At 39.7% G+C, this 26,336-nt stretch overlaps 1 protein-coding gene across 8 annotated transcripts in view; it reads left to right on the top strand.

Annotated features, from left to right (window-relative positions):
* The window catches only part of TRIM37 (tripartite motif containing 37), a 33,061-nt gene that overhangs the window by 4,940 nt on the left and 1,785 nt on the right, over positions 1–26,336 (top strand). For 2 of the 8 annotated variants that reach the window (XR_012651100.1, XM_075032899.1), the window contains exons 5-24: positions 874–961; positions 1,814–1,936; positions 3,262–3,385; positions 5,303–5,370; positions 7,591–7,715; positions 9,093–9,143; positions 9,587–9,668; positions 11,210–11,286; positions 11,765–11,944; positions 12,686–12,800; positions 13,031–13,243; positions 13,647–13,783; positions 14,489–14,586; positions 16,025–16,225; positions 18,345–18,656; positions 20,365–20,493; positions 21,493–21,679; positions 22,362–22,480; positions 24,150–24,302; positions 25,143–25,227. Coding sequence is in view for 6 of the 8 variants with exons in the window: in XM_075032899.1 (XP_074889000.1) it covers positions 874–961; positions 1,814–1,936; positions 3,262–3,385; positions 5,303–5,370; positions 7,591–7,715; positions 9,093–9,143; positions 9,587–9,668; positions 11,210–11,286; positions 11,765–11,944; positions 12,686–12,800; positions 13,031–13,243; positions 13,647–13,783; positions 14,489–14,586; positions 16,025–16,225; positions 18,345–18,656; positions 20,365–20,493; positions 21,493–21,679; positions 22,362–22,480; positions 24,150–24,302; positions 25,143–25,227 (2,667 nt within the window). In the remaining 2 variants the exon portion in view is untranslated. Of the gene's footprint in view, positions 1–873; positions 962–1,813; positions 1,937–3,261; positions 3,386–5,302; positions 5,371–7,590; positions 7,716–9,092; positions 9,144–9,586; positions 9,669–11,209; positions 11,287–11,764; positions 11,945–12,685; positions 12,801–13,030; positions 13,244–13,646; positions 13,784–14,488; positions 14,587–16,024; positions 16,226–18,344; positions 18,657–20,364; positions 20,494–21,492; positions 21,680–22,361; positions 23,981–24,149; positions 24,303–25,142; positions 25,232–25,625; positions 26,302–26,336 lie in introns of those variants that run through there. The other 6 variants (XM_075032901.1, XM_075032900.1, XM_075032902.1 and 3 more) reach the window with 6 other exon arrangements.

Below are 26,336 nucleotides of genomic sequence, written 5' to 3'. Positions count from 1 at the left end.
CTCGGCACATAAAAGCAGAGAAGCTGTTCTGAGAAGATGTATTCTAGTCCCTAGCAAAAATGTAATTGATAAACTCAGTTTGAGATCAAAGAAAATATATAAAGTCCCACAGAAAGCACTACTGTTGCTGTATCTGTCACGTTACTGCTGTTCATTCTCCTTCCTTGTCTTTGGAGCCTCCTGTATTTTCTGATATATTCTCTTCCTAGGAGCAACTGTCAGTACTTTTTCAGCAGGCTTTTCTCCTGGTTTTATCCCATTACTGGTGCTATTATGTGTTTGAAGATACATGCCAGAGATTTGGGGGAGAAAAGTGTGAGAAGTAGCATTGAAAAATGGACAGGGACTAATTATGTGTTCTATGCCTGCCTCCTCCCCAATTTCCTGAATCCTAATGGAGGGGGAAGGGAGAGGCATGTATTTTAGGTCTGGCCTGGTCTGTGCTCGGTTTGTTGGTTGATGCTGTTCCTGAAATTTTAAGAACTGACAAAGATCATTTTTTTTCCAAAAAGCTTATGAGCCATTGCTCTGTGGTTACTTTAGGTAGTGTATGATTAGGATTTTAATGATGTGAAATATTAACTTCTAGAATTCTGAGCTTGATTTGTTGACGATATCCTTTATCTGCTGGGTAGAAATCCAGTTTTAGTAATGTACTTTATCTCTGTGAAGTACTACCTGAGAGAATACCAAGAGCAATGTTTATTTTACAAAAGGTATTTACTGAATACAAGTAGTATTCTCGCAAAGCTATACTGATTTATTGTGCTTTACTCTCAGTATCGGGCAGCAAAACAAGTGAAAATGTTAAGTTGAGTTTGCAGAAAATTCATAGCTATTTTCTGTTGATGATATGTGTATTTTTCGTTTAAGGTGTGAAAATCATCATGAAAAGCTTAGTGTTTTCTGCTGGACTTGTAAGAAATGTATCTGCCACCAGTGTGCGCTTTGGGGAGGAATGGTAAGAAGAGACTTGCTTGCTTATATGCACATAGTATGCTACAGTAAGAGACCGCAAGCTTTATGTTTGACACCAGTTTGAAGAAATAGAAATGCTATGAAACTGTTGTTATGGCTATTGAATTGCCATGCAAATACTGTAGTTGTACGTGTATTTATAATTTAATGTGACCATTGGTTGTGAAATGCGATACCTTCTGTTTATAATTAGAGAAGCAAATTGAATTTTTGCCAAAAGGAGGTCAGAATTACCTTCCTTGTTATAAACTTCATGCTGTCTTGGACAATCTGTAGGTGGTGCTGAGAATTTTATGGGCAAAGGAAGAAGTCTTTCTCAGAAAATACAGATAACACTTAGGTTATTTAAACATCATGGCCTGTAATCTTGAATGTCTTCAAAGCTGTATTAGTAGCACAGTTCACCATACTGTTTATTATGCTTTCAGCTGAGAATTCCAAGGAGAGGCTGCTGTCATTGTTTGGAATATGAATGGTTAACAGTGTGCTTTGGGAAGGGTGTTTTAATAATAAAATAACCCTTCTAGCCTTATTTGATTTGTTAGAGAATTGCACAGTGAATGAAGCAGTTTATTTTTGGAGGACTGTTGAGGCTCCAAATAACTCTTGACAGGAAGCTTTGATGGTATGAAAGCCAAATTCTTGACTTCTTATGAAGGGAAGTGAAAGACAGACTTCCTACATACAATCTGCTTTGGAACTTTTCCAAAATGAGTGATACACTAGGCGGCTTTCTTCCCCTCTCTTCCAGTAATTTAATAGGAGTGGAATAAAGTTAAAATGAGATGCTCTATTATTCTCCATCTCCTCCCCTCCCTTTTTCTTTTTTTAACAGCATGGAGGACATACTTTTAAGCCACTGGCAGAAATCTATGAGCAGCATGTCACAAAAGTAAACGAAGAAGTGGCAAAGCTTCGGAGAAGACTCATGGAATTGATCAGTTTGGTGCAAGAAGTGGTAAGAAATCAGTCCAAGATAATGTTAAAGTTTTCCTGTAGTACACCATTTCATATGCTCATGATGTTTTCAGTATCTGTTTAGAAGCTGTTGCTTCTGTGAAGGTAATCAGATTATCCCATAGACAGGTATTTTTACTTTTTAGTTATACTCTTTTTATACAATGTGGAAAGATTAACATATTCTCAATACTGGTTTTGTAGTTGCCAGACAGAAGATGATGTGACTTAGCTAACAGGGAATTTTTCTTTGGGTGTGTGCTATATAAAAGCTAGAGTTGCGCAGTTCTCTGAAAGACTTTTTTTGTCAACACTTACAAAAGTGCAGTCTGCCATGCTAAACAAGTATAAAAATGCTTTATTCTAATAAAGCTTATTTTCCTTTCTTTAGGAGAATAAACTATAAGTATATTTGAGCCTACAGGATGGGCTGTAAAGCAGCTCACCAGTTAGAGATTTGAAGTTTGTTAATCTCCTTTTTCTTCCCCATGAGGGTAAATGTGTTAGATATCCAAATATCCACATGCTCAGCTTCGACAGTTTCAGTGGGAATTCTAACAATTCAATACAATTTCTTGTATTTTAGGAAGGATTATTTTTGTGTTCTGCTGAATGCTATTACATTTATTGTATAGTCTTTGTGCAGATAAATTAAGGGGTTTTTAAACAAGTTTCCGTATGGTTTTTGTCTATGCTATTGTTCAGGTAGTTGTTTGCCACATGCTGTGGTAGGTTAGCTCTGCTTCAGCTTAAATGTGACTGTTGTATCACCAAGTGGGCTACCTGTATTTGTGAAATGTTGACAGGATGGTGGCCTTCACCTTCTGGGGTGAAGAGCGCAATTTTTATCAAATTGTTCTTTTTACCAAGAAGGTAACTTTTCTGTGCTGCCCAAGTTACAGAAGAGAAACTGGCAGTTGTATTTACAAATTTTGATGCTAAAGAATCCCCAGCCATATGACAAATCTCTATGTAATGAGAAAATGTTGCTCAACTTTACTGTTAACCTGTGGTCACCCACCAGAGGGCACGCTTATGTATTCAATAAAAGTCAAAGGATATTTACAGCTGGCAGCAGGAATAGCCTGTAATGCAGCTCATCTGAAAACACATTTCTGTTTTCTTATTCTGAAAATGCAAGCTTCAGTAAGACCAGGATTACTTTTTTTTTTCTTTCCCTCATAGAAAAATAGGGCTGGAGGGGACTCTGGGGAGGCCTAGGTATTTCTGGGATCTGAAAGAGTGGAGTCAACGCGTAAATGAGTGAAACATGCAAAAGTGTGAAAGCTTTGTTTTTGTGCATGTTTTTCCTGAACCCTGTTTTAGGAGAGGAATGTGGAGGCAGTGCGTAGTGCAAAGGATGAACGAGTTCGGGAAATCAGGAATGCAGTGGAGATGATGATTGCCCGGTTAGACACTCAGCTGAAGAATAAGCTCATAACATTAATGGGTAGGTATTTGCCTGATCTATTATGAGTATGAGAAATATATTAACAATGTGTAGATCTATTGAGAAACTTTCTTGCCCTGGGCATATGACTCCTCACACACTTCGTGGTGTTAAGTAGGTTAACTGCTGACAGACAGCTTCTGCCTACAGCAACGCTTTTATTTAATTATGTAGTTACTGTGATACAGTTCTAAGTTGTTAGATGTAACCTGGTTGTGTTTTGTTAGAAACTCCTGTATAATAACTTGGAGAACATTTCCACCTAATTGGAAGATGTTTAGTACCTTTCACCTGAAGTGTTTTTATACCACTATTCGTATTAGCAAAGAAGTCCACCTCTGTAAGTTGACATCTTTGTAATATATACTCCTTCTAATGTAATTTTTAAAAATTAGAAGTCTGTATGAGATGTCTGGTGAGCAAGTTTGGATCCATGCATACAGGCAGCCTTGTCTGCAAATGAAGAACATGGCATCTGGAATCAGAGCTGCTATTTTGGTTCCTGACACTTTTGCTACCCAGGGACTGGTCACTTCAGCTCTCCTAAAGCAACACTGCTAAAAATTAAGTGTAGCCTTCAGTGAGAAGGACAGAATATTCCTCAGTTGGCTATAACTCTGTATGCTTTGCTCAGCTAATTTTGCATCTGTGCCTTGGTTATTCCATGTGTGCTTTCATTTCCATAATGCATTGATAGGAGCACATACTAAACATGTCATCTTCTTTGGATATCAGTTTCTTTAGACACTCTTGAAATGTTATACTTATGACCTTAGTTTTGCAAGGTATGCCACCGGTAGATCAAAGTACACCGACAAATAGATCCTTGACCTTGTATCCATGTACTTGTCCTGGAAGTTAAAATAAGGCAGTAAAATAGCTGTGCTGAAAATGTTTCTGATGCTTGAAATCTTCACGCACAGAGACACACATCAACCCTCTCTCCCTGCCGCCCACCCAAAGAAAACCTGAAAAGTTCATGCTTGGAAAATGTCCCTAGCTTTGATAATGCTTGCATTTATTTCTTTGTTAATTTCCATTAAAACCAAAACAACATAATAAATATATATTAGCTGTGTTTCAAATTCCTCTTCAAATTCACGTCAGTACTTTAACATGTTTGCTTTAAGTTAAATCCAGGATTCGTGCATTCATACATATTTTGTGCCTCTATTGAATACAGTAATCAGTCACAAGATTTGTTTTTGTGTGTACTAAAATACCAGTACTGTAAAGAGCAGTCTTAAAGCTGTGATAGAATGTCTGGTTAACATTTTGTCCGTGTAACACCTTTTTCTTTTTTCTTTTTTTTTTTTTTTTTCTTCTAACAATTGCCAAATACTTTTCAGGTATGTAATCTGTGACAGAGACAAAGTAAATCTCCATGGTAGAAAACTGACAAATGTGACTTAGGTTTTTATTCTTTCTCATCATGGTCTTCATGTTAATTGAAATGCGCAAACACATTTAAACATTGTTTGTTCTTTTTTTGTAAAGAAAACACTTAAACAGCAAAGTCAAGAGAAATAGTGGCTTTTAGGAGAAAAGTGTCAGCTAATATAAAAGAGGCTTGTCTGGATGACAGCAAATTCAGTGAAGTCCAACGTGGGTTTTTTTTTTTTTTTTTTGGTCCAAAAAAGCACCCTAAAACAACAAACCTGCCATTTCTGGGGCACAGAATGTTTCATTACTGTCCTAACCTCAAGTGAGTTCTTCACTACAGCTCTAATTAAAAATGTAAGCTTGCTTTTAAAAACGCTTTCTCAATCAACCTTGGTATATTTAGAAATCCTTTACCTGAGCAGGTTTTGGGGCAGCTTCCAGGTAAAAAAAAAAAAAAAAGAAAATCTCAGTTTCTTAAAATCCAGCGAGTATGTCTTTTTTTTTCTTTAAACATGTTGTCTTTTCTTTAAACAGGTCAAAAGACATCACTTACTCAAGAAACTGAACTTCTGGAATCCCTGCTTCAAGAAGTTGAACATCAGGTGATTGTGAAAAGAGCTGAAATGTAGTGTTACATAGATCCCTTGTCAGTTGGCCTTTCTTATTTTATTTATTTTTAAACTATTAATTGATGGATATTTCTTGAGGGTATCTTTTCATTTAAGTGGCCTTCGGTTGCAGAATTTCTTCTTAAAACCAAGTATGTCTTCTAGAAATAATGAAAGGTCTTCTGTTGCTTGAAAAACTAGTACAGGGATTAATAGCAATGTTATATAAAACTACACAGTTATGTGGGTTTTTTTAAGGTAACTTAGCGTTTAGACAGTGTGGGTAGATTCTGTTAGTTCTGCTGCTACCAACTGCATATGAATAGTGGTGGCTATAAATGGAAAATAACCAAAAATGTTCTGTTTCTCTTCGTGCTTTGGAGGAAAACTGAACTGCTTCTAGTTCTTTCACTCCTGTCCATGTGTCTTTCCAAGAAGATGACATGGTAGCACTTTTTTCTTCTTGCTTCTAGCTATGCAAGTTCAGCTTTTTTAAAAGAAATTTTCAAGTTCTGCAGAGCTTGATTGTACGTGCCCTGAACAATTTCTGCTTGCTCTGAGGAAACAGAAGGGTTTTCTTTCTTCAGGCGTTACTGCATCCAGTAGTTATCTTTCAGCAGTTTGACATTTTAAGTTGGAGGTGGGGGGCTAAGCTTCTTTGTGAGTGATGCCTCTTGTTCTGTATTCCTTTTCATTCCCTGCACTGCTTTTGATTCAGTAAGAATGCTAAGCTGGCTTTATCACCTGATCAGTGATCATTGTGTTGCAATAATCCTTGCACTTGTACTTATTTCATACCTGTGGTGGAATGTCTTAGTTAAAGAATTGATGACATCAGGAGGATGGGTGCTCCTGCATACCCTGCATCAGCATTTTTTTTGGTCTGTTCTGTCGCTGAGAGCTCTCTGCTTATACATTATTCAGAAATTACTTATGTTGCAGTCCAGGTGAGGACCTTCTAGATCCTGAAGAGCCGTGTGTATGCAACTCTGCAGATCTGCTTCTCTTTTGCAGAAAAAAACCCAGTAAAATAATAACAAAGTTGTGCTAGTGAAACACAATCTCTCCTCCTCCAAAAGTAGGAGGAAAAGTTTAGTTAGTAAAAAAATTGTGGGAAAATGCAGACATCTGGCAACTGTGTAGGTCTCTACTGCTTGTTTAAAGTCATCATGTATGTCTTTGTCAAGAGAGGCTTTGAATGTCATATTCTTTTTGTGAAAGTAATATAATTATTTGAAGAACTTAGAGCAGAAACATTACTTTTTAAAATGTACATATTAGTCTCACTTAAGCCTGACAAAGTTTGAAATGTAAGTTTAAGATGTTTAAACATTGGAAAAACAAGAGGCAGAGTAGGTTTGTCTCCTTTACTAAAGAGGTTTAGAAAATACAGTACTAGTTATTCAAGGAACATCTAAGATTAGTTGGGCTTGGTTTGTTTTTTTTTTCTAAATCTGAAAAAAACAAACCCCACCCTTTGTTATTACACTGGTTTTGTAAGATATCTTGAATTAAGTGGATTGAAGTGGGGGTTTTGGCCTGCTATTTAAGATAATATAGGCTTTGTTTTGTTCAAATTTGGATGGACAAAAAAAGGTACAGTGCTTGGCAATACAGCAGTAAAGGAATAAATAAAACGTAAAAGAACTGTCTAATGTCGCAGGAGCTTGTATTGCTGTGTTGTGATGTATTTGAGCAAATTATCCCAGTGGCTAATTAAGTGTCCTTTCCAGATTGATTTACTTTGTTATTGTTGCCTAAACACAGTAATAGATGTGACTTAGTATTAATCAGACATCTTATATATATTTTAGTTTAACCCAAGTGAAGTACATAGTAGTTGCTGTAACTTTCATTGTAGAATTTCACAGTCTTAAATATTCAGGACTTCACGGATGTGTTGCACAGGCTTTGGACTGAGACAGAATTAGAATTCCTGACAGAAATTTTAGAACACATGACCATCGGCTATCATAGGCAAATTCTTAGTCTTAAGAGCTGACAGTTTCAAGGGAAATAAAACCTAAACAAATGAAGAAAACAAACAAAAAAACCAACTAAAACCCGCCAAGCTTCATTTACATTGCATTGTGGGTAATCTTTGTGAAGCTGTGACAGCCATGCAATTTATTTGTTTAAAACCAAAAGTGGTCAAAACTTATGCTTTCTACTAATGACATAAGGATTTTTTCCTTCTTTTTTTTCCCCATATAGTTACGATCGTGCAGTAAGAGTGAGTTGATATCCAAAAGTTCAGAGATTCTGATGATGTTCCAGCAGGTTCATCGGAAGCCTATGGCCTCGTTTGTCACTACTCCTGTCCCCCCAGACTTCACAAGGTAAGCATTCAGTTTCCTTTCTGTTGTAATTTGAACCTGAAAGCCACCTTACAAAGATTTGTTTTGCTTCTTAAAAAATGTTTAAAGTAACTTAGAGGAGAGTAACTCTCACTTTACTGTACCACTGTGTGGAGGAGGATGTTCTGCTGAGTCTGGGAGGTAGATGTATTCTTATGTACGTCAGCCTTTTGTAAAACCAGGACAGGAGAGTACCACTGTATTTTGACATGTGGATTTGAAAGAGTGGCTGATAGGTGGCTGATAGATAGGTTGCTGGAGAGCTTGCCTGATACCTGCCTCTAGTGAAGGGGGGTCATACTTCACAGCTACATGAGCTATGGCAGTGATGATCTGTGGGGTAACATGATTTGGTCCACTTCTGTGTTGAATTTGATATCTCTGACTGAATTTGGGTCCAGGCTTATACACTGAAAATGGTAAACTGCTTAACTTACTCCTCTTAGTAACCCAAGCTGCAAGTAGGCTTTTCTGTTCCAGCAAGCCTTATTTTACGTCTGTAGTCCCCGCTGGGGACTCAGGACAGTGGGTTCCAGCTGACAATTTTTTTTTTTACACTTAGTTTACTGATTTGTCCTTTTTCTCTTATTATTGGGTCATTCAGTATATAATTGCAAGGCTCTCATGAGATGCCTCTGCAGGTCACCTTAATTCAGAATATACAGCCAAAATCACTTCATAGCACATTTCTTCATAGAAAGAGTGCTGAGTTCTGAGGAAGTCTTTTGAGAGTTTAGGCTAGCTGGCTGAAAAGCATCTCCAAAAAATTGATAGTAGGAGATCTTAAAACAGTTCCTCAAATAATGTTGTGTTCTCTAGCAAAAGTCAGTTTGGCTTGCCTTTAAGTGCAATCTCAAAACTCTTTTTCCTGACATGTTTTCTGAAAAAAGTAATTAAATGCCCCTCTGAGGAGGTTTTAAATCTGAATGTTCATTTTCCAATGGCAGTAAGGTATCTCCTGCTCTGAAACACAAACCATTTAAGCTTTGTGCTTTCAGCCATGCAATAGTTTCATCCTTTCTAGAGCTAGCAAGGAGTCTTACATTAAAAATTCACCATACTAAGAGATTATTAGCCATCACAGATAAAAGGGCAAATCCTCTTAAATGCTTTTGGTTGCTCTTCCCTTCATAACATAAATACTTGTTTTCTTGTGTGATATCACATGAAGAGGTACTGGGGAGAAGGCTTATAAATGGAATTTTCAGAAGTACTGAAATAACCCAGTGTAGTCCTAGTGAATTTCAGTGGCTCTGGTGGCCTAAGTCATCTTAAATGCTTCTGAAGATTCCAAAAGTTGGGATTTTTAATGTCATGTTATTCAACTCTAATATATTTATTTCCCTCCCACCCCCCCAGTGAATTGGTTCCAGCCTATGACTCAACTACATTTGTCTTGGAAAACTTCAGGTAAGAATGTATCTTAAATTACTGTGCATATTGGGAAGCTTTTTCTGCTTCTTGTCTACATGAATAGTATTCTTTTAAAATGCAGAATAGCCTCTACAGAAAACCATTAGGTTGGAACTAAGCTATAGGAATTCAGTCAAAAACCTCTTGTTTACCAGGTGAACAATTAATCCTAGTTAAACTGTCAGCTAGAAAGGTTTTCCATGATAAAGGCAAACTACTTGTTTTTTCTCTTTTAAAAAAAGATTGGATAATTTTGCAAGGAATACATATATTTGTGTTGACACTTAACATTTTGGATGGGCCTCATATGCTGCTACGTGCTCTGTGCAGCAAGAAGGATGGTTCCAGAGTGTAAGAGTGCAAGTGTGTATGCAGCTTACTAGTTCATGGAGGGTTTTGCTTTGTCCCAATAGCAAATGTTTTTTTTCCTTTCTCAATAGTACGTTGCGTCAGCGAGCTGATCCTGTTTACAGTCCACCTCTTCAAGTGTCTGGACTTTGCTGGAGATTAAAAGTTTATCCAGTGAGTTATATTTCCAACTAGAGTTGTTATTCCATCCAAAACACTTAATCAGTATTCGTATGCTTCTTTTGTAAGGAAGCATCAGGTGATCTCTTCTCATGTTGTATATGAAAAGAACGTAATAAGGTTGTAGAGTTGATCACCAACCATTGGAGTATCCCCTCTCTGCTGCCAGATATCCAGCATGAACGTTCTCAGTATAGTTAATCTGGTTAATTTAAAAGCAATTAAAAATGGGTCTTACCAATATGCCATAAGAATAGATATTTTTACCCTTTCTGTCTGAGTGGGTTTTGCAGATGTTTCTTACAGAATTGAGGTACAGAATAACTTACCATATTTATGTTTATGAATAATACTTATTTGGGAAGTTGGGAGGAGGACAAGGTATTAGTTAAAGTTGTTTTACTGTGCCTCCAGTTCTCAAATGCTGACATTAAAACGTGTGTGTTGTACTACTGTCCTTTCAGTAGGCTGAATATTCAGATTTCTGAAGCAATATGTTTGTCAATGTTGGAATGTTAACCCACAAGGTGTGATCTTTTTACAGTCCACTAGTCTGGTCAGTGCTGCCAGGAAGCTCTGGTTGCTACTGCAGCTGTGTTTGGAGAAATACGGGTTTAGCGGTGGAGTACAAGTTTTGTTTGTTAGTGATTTACATGGCATCTTCAGAGAACTGGATTAATCTGTTAAGCCCATGTATGCACAGAATTGTATTCTTGCAATGCTGTGGTGGACCCCTGTGTAGGTTTTCAGAGTACTGTAAATTCAGGATTGACTACATAAGGTGTGCTGTCAGAAGGCATTAAAATTTATTTTTTAAATGGTAAGTTGAAATGTTTCTTCAACCTAGAGGATTCAAGTTGAGCCATTCTTCATCCTTGATTAAGGTGAGTGTGATGGAGGTTTTGCCATGTTTTTTCTTGATTTCTGGTGATTCTAATATTGTTTCTCAGTTAACTGACCTAACTTTTTCATGTTGCATGTTTTTTTCTTTTTCTAAAGAAATTGCTCTGCTTTCAAAAATTAAGTAGCTTTGAAATGCAGCTATATGTAAAATATTTCAGAACTAATGTTTAACCTGAGCTGTTTCCATGTTGAGAATTTGAGAAGAATTGGACTGTAATAAACTAAGTAGATTTTTATGAGCTTTTTTACTGATTTTTCTATATGTTAAATGTTTTTTCAATACATTGATAAGTGTTTGTCTATTCAGTCTTCCACTTAATTGAACCCCTAAAATGTTAATAGAGTAATTAAAGCTCTGTTTTGAGATTGATGTCTGAGATACCAATACTAGACTGCATATATGCTTCCAGATGCAAACTCCATGTTTCAAGATACAGTAAGAGTTCTAGGTCACAGAAGACTAAAAATCAAAACTGTAGCATACAAAGTAGATTACTGCTGCAAATTCTGTATTGTTTGAAGCTGTTTTCTAAGCTTCAAGGGTGTATCAAGGTGTTTTGTTTTGTTTTTCTGGGTTTTGCTTTCTTTTTTTTAATCTATTTACCTCTCAATTTTATTTTATTTATTTCAAGGATGGAAATGGAGTAGTACGTGGCTACTACCTGTCTGTGTTCTTGGAGCTGTCTGCTGGATTGCCGGAGACATCCAAGTAAGCAAACCTGTAGCAAAAGCAGCTGGTTTTTTCTAGTGGCAAAGCATCTGGAGAGGTTTGCAAAGAATGACCTCAAGTTCTGTAGCATTGCTAGGGACTGATGCAGAGCCCTCTTGAAAAGAATAGTGAGACTTCTGTTGTCTGTTGAGCTTTGGATCATGCCCAAAGATAATATTTTAAAGTTGTTGATACTCAGTGGCTTTCTCGAGAGAAAAAGCAAGCTGGCAAAACAACTGATAAGGTTATCTGTCTCCTAGTATTCAATCCTAGAGTTGGTTTACCACTCTGCTCCCTATTACTACTTTGTTCCCCCTTGTACTGTTTATGTAAGTGTTCAGTAAAATTTTAAGACTGAGTCACCTCTTCAGCTGGGCATGCAAGCCTCCCAGGAAGTGCAGTTCTGTTAAACTTGACACATCGTGCAATTCTGACATCTTTATTTTGGTATTAATACCTGTGATATTCTCCTGTGTAGGTATGAGTACCGTGTGGAAATGGTTCACCAGTCCACCAACGATCCCACCAAAAACATAATTCGAGAGTTTGCCTCCGATTTTGAAGTTGGAGAATGCTGGGGTTACAACAGATTCTTTCGTTTAGACTTGCTAGCCAACGAAGGCTATTTAAACAGGCAAAATGACACTGTGATTCTAAGGTAAAGACGACAACTTAGTGGGGCTCTCTTCTGCTATCATTTCAGAGTATCACACCTACTGAAATAGGAAATCATTAAGTAATTGAATTTTAAAAAATTTGTGACATGTTTTGTCATAAATGGATTTCATTGTCATAAGCTTTAAGGAAGAAAATGTGCAGAAGGGAGTTGTGGAAACTTTATCTCTTTCTCTGAGAAGTAGCTATGCTTGACGCTAATAAGCCTGGGTTAGACATCTGTAGCTAACTAAATTAAAGGAAAAGGGTGTTCTTTCCCCCTCCTTAGAAACAGTTGTAGTGAGCATAGGAGAACTTTGGGAATAAACGAAGCCTGTATTTTAGGAGAACTAGTGCTGTCAATGGGAATTGCAATGTGATGACAAAATATAGAAGCTTTATCCATCTACTTCAGATAGTCTCTGTACAGTCCTACTCTTGCTCCTGTTAAATGCTTTGTAGTGTGTTAATTTTGTTAGTGTTGGTTTGTGAAGATAACCACCTCTCACATAGCTGCCTCTCCTACAAAATACTTACTGTTGCTGTTCAGTGTGTTCAGGATACTGACTATAGAAGTATATGTTGTCTGTTAAGTTTATTTCATCACTAGATTTCAGGTTGTATGATGTTCTTATGCAGGGCATTTTGGATTTGGGCGGGGGGGGGCGGGGAATAAAAACCAAACCAAAAAACCCCAACCAACCAATCAAAAACAAAAAAAAACTTTTCAAATGTTCCTTTGAAGGTTCCAAGTGCGCTCGCCGACCTTTTTCCAAAAGTGCCGAGATCAACACTGGTACATTGCTCAATTGGAAGCAGCTCAGACGAGTTACATCCAACAGATAAATAACCTTAAAGAAGTAAGCGAGATGTATATTAATGTAAAATCATGTTTTACTGACCAGAAATTATCTGGTTTAGGTTACAATGTTCATGTTTGACAGTTGTGTTTATTTGGGTTGCTGTTGGTAGTTTGATGTTGGCATTATTAAACTAGTATATGTGCAAGTGAACAAACATACTTGATTTGATGATGATGCTTCATTGTCGTCTTCTATGTATACTTTTGTGTATCCTTCTAATATTTAAGAGACTTGCGATTGAACTTTCCCGGACTCAGAAATCACGAGGCATTTCACCTCCAGACACTCATCTTAGTCCCCAGAATGATGATGGTCCAGAAACAAGATCAAAGAAATCCGGACAAAGCACTGAAATACTACTTGAGAATGTTGCTGCTCCAGGACTAGTGCGAGATAGCAAGGAAGAGGAGGAAGAGAAGATCCAGCATGAAGACTTTAATGTAGGAATTGTCTTTTTCCTGGCTCTTTGTTTATGTGTAGCTTTTTATGATAGGATAGCAGTAGAAACATAGATGAACTTCTGAACTGTAAATTAGATTTATTATCCTCTGGATGGAAGTAGGAAATAACACAATTGAGAGCTAGCAGTGAGAGATGACATTAGAGAGATGTTCCAGAACAGAGCTAATAGATCCCACCACAAAAAAGTTTCCAAGTTGCAGCTGAAAAATCCAATTTCTGTGTTTGTTACCAGCCTTTATTGTGCTTTGAGACCCTCCTAACTCCTGCATAGTAGTGTGACAGTCTGGGGAGAGGTGGTTTCTGTTCATAGCTTTTGATGAATGCATTAAAGTGCCACTGAAATGTTTCTTTTTATAAAGATGTGTTCTGTTTTTCCTGTAGCATGAGCTCTCTGATGGTGACTTGGATATAGATCTTGCTGGAGAAGATGAGGTGAACCACCTTGATGGTAGCAGCTCTTCAGCTAGTTCGACAGCAACTAGTAACACTGAAGAAAATGATATTGATGAAGAAACTATGTAAGTAACTTAAAATGCTTTTCAGATCATCAACTTGTCTCCCAGGGTAATCATCCTAATATTCCAATGGAAACTGATTCATTTGCTGTATCACAAGTGGTTGTGGGGAGGATTCTAGTGCAATGTGAGGCGTGTTTCCTATACTGGAAACAAAATGAACTGATATAGTTAACACTAAACATTGAATTTTCAGTTAGTTACTATCTTTCTGATCTCTTCATTTATTTTAGTGTTGTATTCTGTCTTTGACAAGTGATAGTCTGTGAAGGTTCTTTCCCAAAACACTATTAAGAAATCTGTTTCTACACTGTAACGAAAGAGAGGTTTGGTATTAGGAAGTGTTGTAGGAGAGTGATAATAAGGACAGTTACTTAAACTAGAGAATTTAAGGTTCTTAGCTGAGACGATGTCAAATCCTAGAATCTTCATTAAAACATGAGAATGTGTTGTAACACATACAAATATAGAAGTTTGCAGGATCAGATTTTACAGTCTAGATACGTATGGCACTTTTGGACTCTTGGTTAGTGAGTCAGTCATTTAATTAACACACTTTTGATTTTTTCAGTTTCTGTAGCTTGGAATGCAGAAAATACTATTTACAGTGCTTCATGTTGTTTTCAAGGTGTGTGCCATAACCTTTAACAAGAGCTGAAAAAAGCTAATAATTATATTCTCCTTTTTCCACCCCAATCATCTCCTAAGGTCTGGAGAAAATGATGTGGAATATAGCAGTAATATGGAGTTGGAAGAAGGAGATCTCATGGAGGATGCAGCAGCTGCTGCTACTCCAGGAGCATCAGGTATGAAAAACAGCCTTCAGAATTCCCACATATGCGAAACGCTGCTGGATTCCTTCCCCTGTTCTTCTTGGAAGCAAGACCAAGCTGTGTGTTCTGCAGGCATTTCTATTTTTGGAAATGCTGTATCATGTGGTTTGTACTGATTATTGCAGTGTAGCAGAAACATTTCATTGGTGCATTAAAAAAAGGGGGGAGAAATTTTCTGAATGTGCTTGTGTAAAAATGATGCATAAGTTTGGAGGGAGGCTTTTTTGCCTCTTTGAAACCACTTCCATTCTGATCAAAAGGGTAGACTGACAGGCAGGTTTTACTGATGTCTGTGTGGCCCCTGAACGCATGACACATTCACTTAGGTTTTAGTGCACTGTAAAACCTGAAGTACTTGGAGGGAATGAAGTAAAGAATCCTTACAAGTCCAGCAGAAATACATTTTAAATGTAATAATGAAAAGGTGCTCTAAGATTTCTTGCAGCCTAGAGATGATTATAGCCCAATTTAGCCATAGGTTAATAAGACTCGAAGAAATATTTATATGGAATATCAGTATATTTATTTATGGCAAAGATACCAGAAGTGGCATTCACTGGAAGTGGTATTTATGCTGCCGTGGAAGTCTGCTAGTGCTTGACAGACAGAGTTCCTTAACTGTCCTGCTTCTAGCTGCTGTTTCAAAACTACTCAAAAGTATCCTTCTGAAAGGATAGCCTTTAGAGTAGGAGCACAGTGGCTGTAGAAACAGCATTTATTTAGGAGCTTTTAGAAAGTAATTTTTAACAGCATTTGTAAAAGCTGATGCAGTCTCTTCACTTCAGCTTCTTGCATTTACCTGTTTGCACTGCTTTCCAGTCTGAATGCTGGTAGTGTCACCTGTCTGTGTTGGAAGGGAGTTTTACTAAACTGTACAATTTTAATCTCACAGATCTAACTATTTTCTCTTAAGACTCTCTTCATCTTTTGGGTGCCTTGGCCACTATGTACTGGGAACATCATAACACAGAGCAGAACTTAACTGAAGATCCCCACCTCCTTCAGCCCCTTAATCTAATTGGGGGGGAGGGATGGGGACACGTAGAAAGTTTATGTGCATGTCTTCAGAATAAATGCTCTTTGTATTGATTTGTTTACCAATCTATTCAAGAGATTTATATAAAAGGTATGAAGTGAAGTACTCTTTTTTCTTTTTTTTCTTTTTTTCTTCCCCCCCCGTCCCCCTTCTTCCCCACCACCCAGTGCTTTTTAGCTTAAACTTTTAGTTAGAAGCATATCTGATTGCTTTCAAAATCCATAAATCCATGAAATAATACTGATGTCTTGTTAAGTTTCTTGGAATGTTTTCATTCCTAATCTGCTTGTAGAACTCTGTCTTTTAATTTTACAGGGAATAATGCATCACCTGTCTCATGTATATGCACACTCTTTCTCTATAACTCTTCCTTAGGTACTAGCCATGGCTACACCAGTGCAAGTGGAAGACCTTCAAGGCGGGGAGGAAGTGCCCTAGGCTCAACAGCCAGTAGCAGTTTACTAGATATAGATCCCTTAATTTTAATCCACTTGTTGGATCTAAAAGACAGAAATGGTATGGAAAACCTTTGGGGCCTTCAGCCACGTCCCCCTGCCTCTCTTCTGCAGAACAGAGGTAACTGTACATCACATATCAGATGATTTAATTCCAATGTGGAAAAGGTCTCTGAGAATGCAGTCCCAGAGTTAAAAGCAGATTTTTGGAGGGGAGGGGGAGAAGAGGGTGACAGGCAGTCCTTTTCATTGATAGCTAGGCTTCCGTATCCTCATCGGTATGCTGCATCTTACTGCCTGCTCTAACACATTCATTGTCTTAATGATTGACCTCAGCTTGAGAACACCAGATGACTCAACTAAAAACAGAAGTGTGTATCAAGGGGGGGGCCTTCTCATCTTTTCTTGGGGGATGTGACTGAACTGGCTGGTTGTTTTGTGTAGCAACATTGTAGAGAGACAGTTCGTGCAGTTTCTTTGACTACAACTGTGGGAGATGAATGAAAGGCCTGTTTCTAGAAGGGGTTAGCATTGGAAAACAAAACAACACGAAACAGCTATCTGCTGAGGAAGCAGTTACACCTCTCACTTCACACAGTTTGTACTCTTAATGGTTGAGAGTACTAGGAGCACAGCGTATACTAACTAGAAAATAAATCCTGGAATTTACTTTTGTATGAAAATAGCATTTAAAACAGAACTAGAAAAATGTGTGTAGTAGTAAGGCTGGAAAAGCACACGTAAGCACTTGTGGAAGGAAAATGGATCAAAATGTCAGGAGCCAAAAATAGTGATGGTATTTAAATAATTGAAGACTTCAAAGAGTATTTGTCGTACAGTTAGGACCCTTCAACCGAAAACAGCAATTAACTTCATGTGCAGCAAAAGCAAGATAGCTGGCAATTCTGGCACCCATGGCTATCACTGAAGGTCGCTCGTTTCTGTTTTGTTAGTGAAGAATTACAATTAAATCAAACCTCAATAATACATTTATCATGATTAAGACTTATTTGGAGCTAGCTGGCCCACTACTGCAACATCTTATTTCAGGTCATTGTGAAACAACTATTTGGTGACTTAATAGAACAGAAGAGGAAATAACGGTCCATTTGCTACAAATAAATGCTTGCTTTTGCTGCAACAGTGACATTGGTGTTACTGAATCTAAAAGCTAGCTCACACTATTTGTTCCTTTATGGTTGCCTTTTTAAATGCAGTCACATAAACAGGCAGATGAGTTTTCTGCTGAATGTAATCCATATTTCCAAAAATGGAAGTCACTTCCATAAGTACAAAAAGGGCAGGCAGCACATGGCTAAATCTCAGCTCTGTTTTGCCTGGAAAAAGGCTTAGACAAGAGGACCTTAAGAGAGGGCGTTGCACTTTGTGCTGCACTACTCGAGCAAGATTAAGCTCTCCTGTTGTGTTGAATGGCTTCCTAGTCATCTTCAGCTACTGGCTATGCAGCTGAAATTACCTGTTTGACTGAGGTTCCCTTAAGGTTTGACTGTTCGCAGAGCTTATTCAAGTCGGTCAACTAAGAGAAAACTGCTGTTACTTTTGGAGTTTGCCAGACTTCACCTCCTAAGGTGAAGGTTTCTAAGAGCCACTTGGCTTTATGGTTTTGAACAGCTGAATTTGCAGTGAAACACGGAATTTATAGCATTTCAAATAGACATCAAAGTTGATCTAATTCTGGCTGAGCAGCATGTAGGCTTACTCAGGTATTAGCTCCTCAACCCAATCTTCTGTTGTTAGGTACTTAAGGGAATTCCTTCCCTAGTTTCAGATTTCTTTGAGTTCTGTATGTTAGCATGATACATTGGTGGTATGAGCACCTTACGTGCACGCAACAGATTTTATAAAAACATGTAACAAATCTGACATGAACTGGCAGCCAGGCTTGTGAACTTGGGCTTGTCTGGCAATATAGAGTAGTAGCTCAGTTGTCATCAGAATTCACGCAGTAGTACTGGGAGCGTTGCTTCTTCCAGTGAGCAGGTTTGGGGGCCTTCTTCCATGGCAGGCAGGGAATGAAGATCTGTGGTCCCAGTACCTGTGCAGTGCTTGGCACCATAATATTTAGGTTGCATACCAGTGCAGAAGAATGTCTCTCTGTCCCGCATTTTTATAGCAGGGCAAAAGGTAGAATTCTTACAGCTGTTAAAAATAGATGGCTGTTTTTATTTGAGAACAGTTTTATTTACCTGTTGTGTTCTTTAACCTTTCCTTTGGTAAAGCATCATCCTATTCTCTAAAAGATCGAGATCAGCGGAGGCACCAGGCAATGTGGCGCGTGCCACCTGACTTGAAGATGCTGAAAAGACTTAAAACTCAGATGGCTGAAGTTCGAAGCAAAATGTCTGACGTAAAAAACCAACTATCAGAAGTGAGAAGCAGCAATGCTGGCTCATGTGATGGACAGCCCAGCTTCTTCTCCATTGAGCAAGGTGCTTTAGCTGCCTGTGGAACGGAAAGCTGCAGCAAGCTGCAGGAAATAGGAATGGAACTACTGACAAAGTCTTCAGTTACCAGTTGTTATATAAGGAATTGTAAGTGCATAGAAAAGGGGGGATTTAAATGTTGCCCTTGCAGATGCCGGTTGTATAGGTTTATATATCCAGGCATCTGGAAATAGACCTTTTATAGTTACTCATACTCAAGTTCAGCTGTAAGAATCTGGAAACGTAAAACCCACACTGCTTTTGAGTAAGTAAATGTTACTGAAACTGGTTTCAGCCCTTGTCGGTAAAAGCGCCAAAACTTTTGCTCCACAACCAGTAACACACCTAATGCAGTGAGAATGTTCTGAAGTTTAATCCAGTTTTGAACTAATCCTAGCTGAAGGTCATGTCTTGTTGACTGCTGCTCTGTGTCTGGCCTATCTATGAACTTGAGGGTGTTCCATGATGCTTGCTAGTGAACGAAATTTAAAAATTTCAGACTTGTTATGCTTTAGTAACTTGAAACCTTGCTAAAATTCAAGTAAGCCAAGGTTCTCTCTGGAGGGACTTTGCCTTTTGAAAGGTGAGTTCTTTCAAAAAGGTGCCTGCGTATTAGTCTGTTTGGGTGCTGTCACTGAGTCCTAGTGGCAGCACTGGTAAGCCAGTGTGGCATCTTTTGGATACCAGCACAAAGGCTGTGCAAGTGCTTTGTTGCTTATGATCCTGAATAAAAGCACCGATTGCTAATCCTCTCTCGCTTCCCTGTTGCCTGGGAGAGATGATTTTCCAGCCTTCTGGGTTTTGATTCAAGTTACTGCTTGCATTTTGGAGCTAAGATGAGTAAGAAATACATTCTAAAAATGAGTGGACTAAAGAACCAGTAGAATAGTTCCATTCCTCTCTATCCCTTTCAATACTGACCTGCAAAATGGGGCTTTTGCAACTCCAGCAAAGGTCTGTTTTGCATTTCATCACTCCCACAGAGCGGAGAATTTCTTCTCTGATGATGCAGTTTAAGAGGAAGAGTTGTGTTAGAGTTTGGAGCCCTGAATTGTACCATCAATAAGCCACGGAAAGATCAAGCTGCTTTGGAAGTGCTAGCTTTTGTGCGTTGTGTGGTTTTTAATACCAGCTCTTTCCTTAGCAAATGCCTCATCTCTCAAAGGTTACTAAGGCACAGGGCAGTCACTTCATTCTGCATCAGAACGAGAGGAACAGGCATACAGTGCTCTGTAAAACAGGAGCAGTCTTCTGACGCATTGAAGCCTAGAACCCCCACCTTTATGGGGTGTGGTGGCAGTAGAACTTGGTGTTTTGCTGTTCCAGTTACCACTCCTCCGTTCCTCTACCTAGAGGAGTTTCTGTAGGAGGATCCACACTGACACGTGCTCAGAGAATGATTAATTTGGGAAGTGGTAAACAGTGTGAGTCCCATAGCCTGCCTTTCACTCTTGCTTTTGAGGTCCTTTGTTACACTGGACTTTGAATTTAAGAGCTGAAGGGATGGTTTTGGCTATCCTTATCCTTTTACACTGTCCTGATGGCTGAAGGAATCTGGGTGATGGCTTTCTGAAGGATGTCTTAGTGTAAAGCAAGTGAGCATTACTGGTGTAGTGTTGGCTGCATCCATAGTTAGTTAAGCTTCCCTCTAGGCTGCATCTTTGACAGGAAGGGTGTGGAAGGAGTTTTGTGCAGGATTGGGAGTTAATGAGCAATGAGACTAGTATGGAGCTTAACTTCACTTAAAACAAGCATAAAGACAGAATACTGCAGCAGTTTGACTGAACACTTGTCACATCTTAAAATATTTTTGCAGCTGCAAGTAAGAAAAGTAATTCTCCCAAACCTATTCGCTCTGGAGCAGCAGGTAGTCTGTCTTTACGAAGAGCTATGGACTGTGGGGATAGCAATCTTCGTTTAAAGGGAGACAGTCAAACTTCTGAAGGTAAATAAGGTCATCTTTACTTGTGTGATGGGATGCATCTTAGCATCTGTTGTACAAAAACTTTTCAAGAAGTCTTTTACTTGGCAGCTGAAATTTCCCTGAAACTTGACTAGATCCTTTCTCAAATCTAGTTAACGTTATTGTACCTTTGATAGCTGATCTGCTGTGAAACAGTGCCGTGCAGTTGACTTAGCAGAACGTGAATGTATGTGTTACATGTTACTACTTGTGTCTCTGAAGATGCTTCAGGAGCTAACTTTATCATGAAAATCATAGATCAAAAAATACTGACCCAGGCTTAAATTGTGATTTGACTTAAAGGGAATTCCAGAAAACTCCGGATATATGTGATGAAAGAGTTGTATGATATTGCTGCTCCTGAGTTTTATGATGCCCTTCCTTAAGCGGTAATGAAATGAAACACCTAACACAGGAATTGTTATTTTGCCCAATGGAGTTTTGGAATGGGGTATGGCAAGTGTTTTCTTATAATGCTAAATAGATAGAGAAGACTTGGGTGAGAAACTGGAAAATATCATAAAGTCATTACACAGTGTAACTGTACCGTTTGTGCCCAGTTTCACCCTTGTCCAGGACTAGAAGGGCTGCCTTACTGCAGCCAAAAGACTTTGCCTCTATAGCTGGGAAAAATGACGGTGAAGAGGGTGGCTGTGTTACTAGAAGATAAGTAGAAGATAAGTTTTAACTACACAAGATGGGGAAGGATTAATCTGTAAGCACATAGAGACCCAAGTCTCCCATCAGCTGAGCTCCCATGGCAGCTGAAACAGAAGCTCTGTGTATTTAGAGAGTGGATATCAAATGGTATGTGTTGCCCATACGTTGACTTGAAAACGCAAGATTTTAAGAGTGAGGGTGGGGAAGATGCGCTTGTGCATACACGTGTTTGTAACCAAACTGGTGATGTAAAACAACTGGATGCTTAGCCTTTTGAAATGAGGCTCGATGTGCTTTGAGTTTCTCTCCCTCTTTTCTCAGGTGGCGTAGGGAGTTCAAAGTTGAGCAGTCGGCATCACTCTTCCAGGCCCCTGGCTAACAGCAGTGCGTCTGAGGCACTGCCTAAGCCAGAGGAAAGACCTTGTGAAGGTTCAGATTCCGATGTGGGAGTTTCTGGCCTAAATGGCTTAGCTGCTGTAGAGAAGACCAGAAAAGTTGGTGCTCTAGGGTAAGGTTTTTATTCTTTTTTCCTCTTGTTATGTCCTCCTCCACCTTCCCTTGATCTAGAAAGGAAAAAATACCAATCTACCGAAACCAGGTGCTTGTAGCAGGGAAGAGAGATTACTTTGAAGTTTGCTTGGTTGCTGCTGTTCCCTCTGGATATCAATTTTTGGTTTTACAACTAGGTTACAAGTTGTCTTTTTCTATTTTTTCTTTTATTTTGATCAGCTGTGGCTGTAGTCTGAAGCTTGTATTTGAAAGGCAAGCCCAGTCTGTTTTCCCACTATTCCTTGCAAAATATCCTCTAACTGAAAGTTAGCAATTTTGATTTCCTCCTGTATGACAGTATCTTTCACTGTGATTCTACTTTTCAGCAATTTCATAATAACACCTGGTTGGATAACTAAGCTAAGTGCAATGGAATACTTGGTTGGGGTTGGTTTGTTTGTTTGTTTAAATAGTGAGAGTCACCATTTTTGGAAACTACGCATCATAAACTTTTCCAGGCTTATTTTTTTTAGATTTTAAATATTTCTCAATCAATCCAAACTGTAAGTTTAAGTGGGTACACAAGAGACTTAAACAATGAGTAAAACCACATGTGGCACTAAAAGGATTTGTTTCCATAGCTGGATTAAAGCTGAATTTCTAACGTGGGTTTTCGTATTTCTCCTAAATTCTTTCTTAAGGTCAAATTCTAAAGGATGTCGTACAGAAGGCGCACAGTCAGGTGGTCTGGAGAGCAACTCTGAAACTGGTGAACTGCAGGGCATGCTTTCTGAAGGTGCTTCTGCAGGGCCAGAAGAAGGTAAATTGGATGTTGTAGAGGGAAAATGCAATGTGACAACACTGCAGTGTTGACAACCCTATGGTGATCCGGTTTTGTAATGGAAATAGTTTGAAGGGGGGAGAAAAAGAGAAAAAGAAAAAAAACCCAACTAACAAAACCTGTTTTCATGGTTGTTGAACTTCGCTGTAACATTTGGCAGCTGTAGTATAAATCTGAATGAGGAGAGAACATCTCTGTGTCACTGCTGCCTGTGGAGACATAGTGATGTTATGGTGCAGCAGGAGCATGAAGACCCAGCAGATAACGCTACATGGTGCCGTCTATTTCTCTGGGCTACTAGTTCCTTTTTGGACCTCTTGATATGTCTCCAGGTCTTTGCTTTGGTGTTCAGTTGCATGGCCTTGAAAATTATCTAATTATAATAGTAGCCAGTGACCTTGGCTTTTAAGTCTTCTGCCTTCAGGGACAAACCACGTTGGTAACTACCTCCACGTCCGCACTAGAATCTCTCCAACACTTCATTCGTGTCGGGTGTTGTGGTACGTAAGCCAGTTTCCTTAGAGACTTGAAGGAAACTTTTCCCCCTCCCTTCCTGCATCCTTTCCATGCTGGAAAAAAATATTATTGGCTTTTTTTTTTTGAAAGTCCACGTAAAAGAAGAGTGTTTCTTATCTTGCGAAAACTCTCCTGCCTTCCACCCCTGCACTAATTTGAATTTCAATGACTGAATTGTAGCGCAAAGCCTATATTAAGGTGCCAGCATCCATCTCTATCTGCAGTGTGCAATATTGTGTAGGAGTTGGCATTTACAGAAGGTCTCTCAGTGACAAAACTGAATTTCTGCTCTTAGTCACTGCAGCGTGATCGTGATGTGCTCTCCTGCAGTTCTCCTATTATAGCAGAGAGCCTAATAGGAAAATGTTTTAAAAACTGAAATACTTCATTGTTAAAAACCCCAGGAAACAAATATTACAATTTCTTTCCCTTCAGAGGAAAAACTACAGTAGACTTGGCACCTCACTTAACTACTTGCTTTTTCTTAGCAATGAGTATCAGCTCTGAAGAAGTAAAAGAACAGAGCAAACCCCTTTTGTCACCTACAAAAGTGTACAAAAGGGAGAGTTTTCACTGCTGTCAATGCACGCTCAAGGTCTGGCAAAACAGAGGAAGCCATCTTGATTATCAACAGCTATGGTTCTTTTTTGTAGGAAAAGCGTGGGTTTTGTGTGTGAGACTTGAATAGAGTATTGCTGCTTAAAGGGTCTGGTAGGTGCATCTGCTCCATGGGTCTTACTCCCTCTTAAATGTTAAAAAAGCCACCTTTATTTTCTGTCCTAATTGTAGAGGTAGACTGAGCAGCAGGGGAGTGCAGCTCAGCCAGGAGGGGGCTGTGGACACCTGAGTCTGCGCTCAGCTGGTGGCATGTTGGAACTGCTCCTCTTAAGCTAAGCTGCACGGCAGAATGAGGCCGGTTTCAAAGCTGGTACCTGCTGTTCTGTCAAATTCCTGAGTGCTTTGGTAAATACATTTAGCTCTGAACGTGCTCCTTCTCTCTTGTTCTCCTGCCAGCTCTTGGTATTTGATACTGGTAACTCTTAAGTGTGAAAAAGTTGAATGCTCCAGCTGCGTAGATCATACTGCTATCGTTTTTGCCTTGTGGTTTCTGGTTTTTTGGGTTTTTCTGCAGCTGGGGTATGTCAGAAGCATGTCCTTCATCTCCTACCAGGAATGAGCAGTGACAGTGACATTGAATGTGACACAGAAAACGAAGAGCAGGAGGATGCCACCTCTGCCTCGGAGGGGTTTAACCACACCTTCTCCGTCCAGTCCTCAAGCGAAGGTAGAATCGAGTGTGTGAGCCCCCCACCCACCCCCCCAGCACTCCCGTGTGTCTCGCTCTGAGCAACTCTGATACAGAACGCTGCAAAAGCGGAGATCCCTGATGGTCCTGTAGAGGTATTAACGCTTGAGCAAGCGCCAGTAAGATTTGGAACTCCTCTCCTGGGATCCTAATTAAAAACAGATCAAAGCAAGAGAGGGGAACTCTTCCTAGCCTTGAGAAGTCAGTTTAGGTGAGTCTCCCAGGGAAGTGTTGGAAAACCCACAGCTCTAGTTCTCCTGAATTGGGACTCCCTGTGTACCCGGATCAGCACTGTAAGTAGGCTAATTTCAGGGAGGTAACCACTGCCGCAGACATGGATTTGCATCTTAATTGGCAGGACTGTGCTTTGAGCACTTCAGTGTAGTTTCAAAAACTCATCTCCTATTTCTCTGAAAAGCTTTAACCTTCTGATCAAATTAAAAGCTGTAAGGTGACGGCTGACGCTAGGTGAAGTTGACTTTTGGCCTGAATAAGCATCCCACACTGCATTAGCGGCATGGCCTAACACCTCGGCTCGGTAATTGGAGTTTGCCGCTTTGCTGTGAGTCTGCAGCGGGTAGTAAAACCTCACAACTCATCAGGAGAACCAAAACGTCGCTCCTATCACTGTTTGACTTAGAGGTATCTTAAATTTAAAACCCTGTGGCAGTCCTAACTCTGTGTCAAGCACATCGTGTACCCGTGTATTGGGGATGAAGTACAACACAGCGGGCCTCGCAGGTGATGAAACGTTAACTTGCTGTGTTCCGATTGCTCATCTGGTAAAGGTGACTGGGTTTTTGCTTGGTTTGTTTTCAGCCTCGGAGCGGTGCTCGATGTTCCCAGAGGGTGATCAAGTTGGTCCTGATGATCTTGGCTTTGTTACTGGAGAAGACAGCACCAGGTAATTGTAACCGTTTGCCCTAGCTGGCCTGCGAGGTGGCTGTGGCCCTGGGCATGCACCGTTCCCGTGCTGCTCCTCGAGCTGCAGAGGTGAAAGGCAGCGTTCGTCTTCTCGTGCATAGACAGGCGGGTGTTTGCGCAGCCTGACCCACTGCCGTGGGGCTGCCCTGCCTCCCCAGGGCCACGCGGCTACCTTCGGGTTTAAGGAGTCTTTAGAAATCACACAGTGCTGAGGGAGGGCTGGCTGAGTTTTGCATGCTGATGGAGTTGTCACTAGAAAACTGTTTGGATTTAAGTACCTGGCATCAAATTTTTGACTCCTAAAATGGTGTCTGCTTGAAGCTGTAACGCTGTCCCCGTATGAGGGTTTTCAATGAAAGCTGACTTTCTTTGGAGCAGATAGAGAACCTTGAAGACCTGCCGGCTCGTGTCCGTGGGAAGAGGTGTGTTTATTCACTGGAGCTTAGTCGAAGGCTGCTGTTGGTGGCTGTGTGAGCACTCCATTCTGTCAGACACCCTCGTGTGGTTCTTCTGCACTCGTCTTAAACCTGTTCCTGGGGCGAAATGACCTTTGAAGGCCTTACACTAAAGGTTGCTGGCTCTGCCAGCTTCAGATGCTCTGAAAAAATGTCCAAAAGGTGCTGGAGCCCTGTTTCAGGATGTGTCCCCTATTGTGTCATTGGAATAACCGCAAACGCGTGCGTGTCCTCATTTTAAATGGTATGAACTGCTTGTGTAAGACTGCCGTGTCCCGCGGACGCGATGGATGGAGGGTTGGGGTAAGGCAGCTGGCACAGGAGCTGTTTTCCTCACTCTGGGGTGTGGACCAACTGAACCCGTTGCCAAACTCTTTGCCACTGTGCGTCGCGTTTTGAGCTGCTAAACTACTTGTGAAGCTACGATGAAAGCTGAATACCTGGTTAGCGATAAAGCATGAGTAACTGTAACCGATAGTTGTCCTTGTCTCAGCTGGCTGTACTGATGTTCGTTTCTGTATGAATGTTCCACGGTGTCAGTGCTGTACAACTCCTAGTTTGAAACTGTTTGCACTTTGTTAATAAAATGAATGTTGAAATCTGGTGTGAAGTTTTAGACGTTTGTGTGTAAATA

This window comes from Buteo buteo, chromosome 7 (assembly GCF_964188355.1).
Source record: "Buteo buteo chromosome 7, bButBut1.hap1.1, whole genome shotgun sequence".
NCBI classification, from domain to species: Eukaryota; Metazoa; Chordata; class Aves; order Accipitriformes; family Accipitridae; genus Buteo; species Buteo buteo.
Note: the sequence above shows the minus strand (reverse complement) of the source record. Positions and strands in the feature narration are given on the sequence as shown.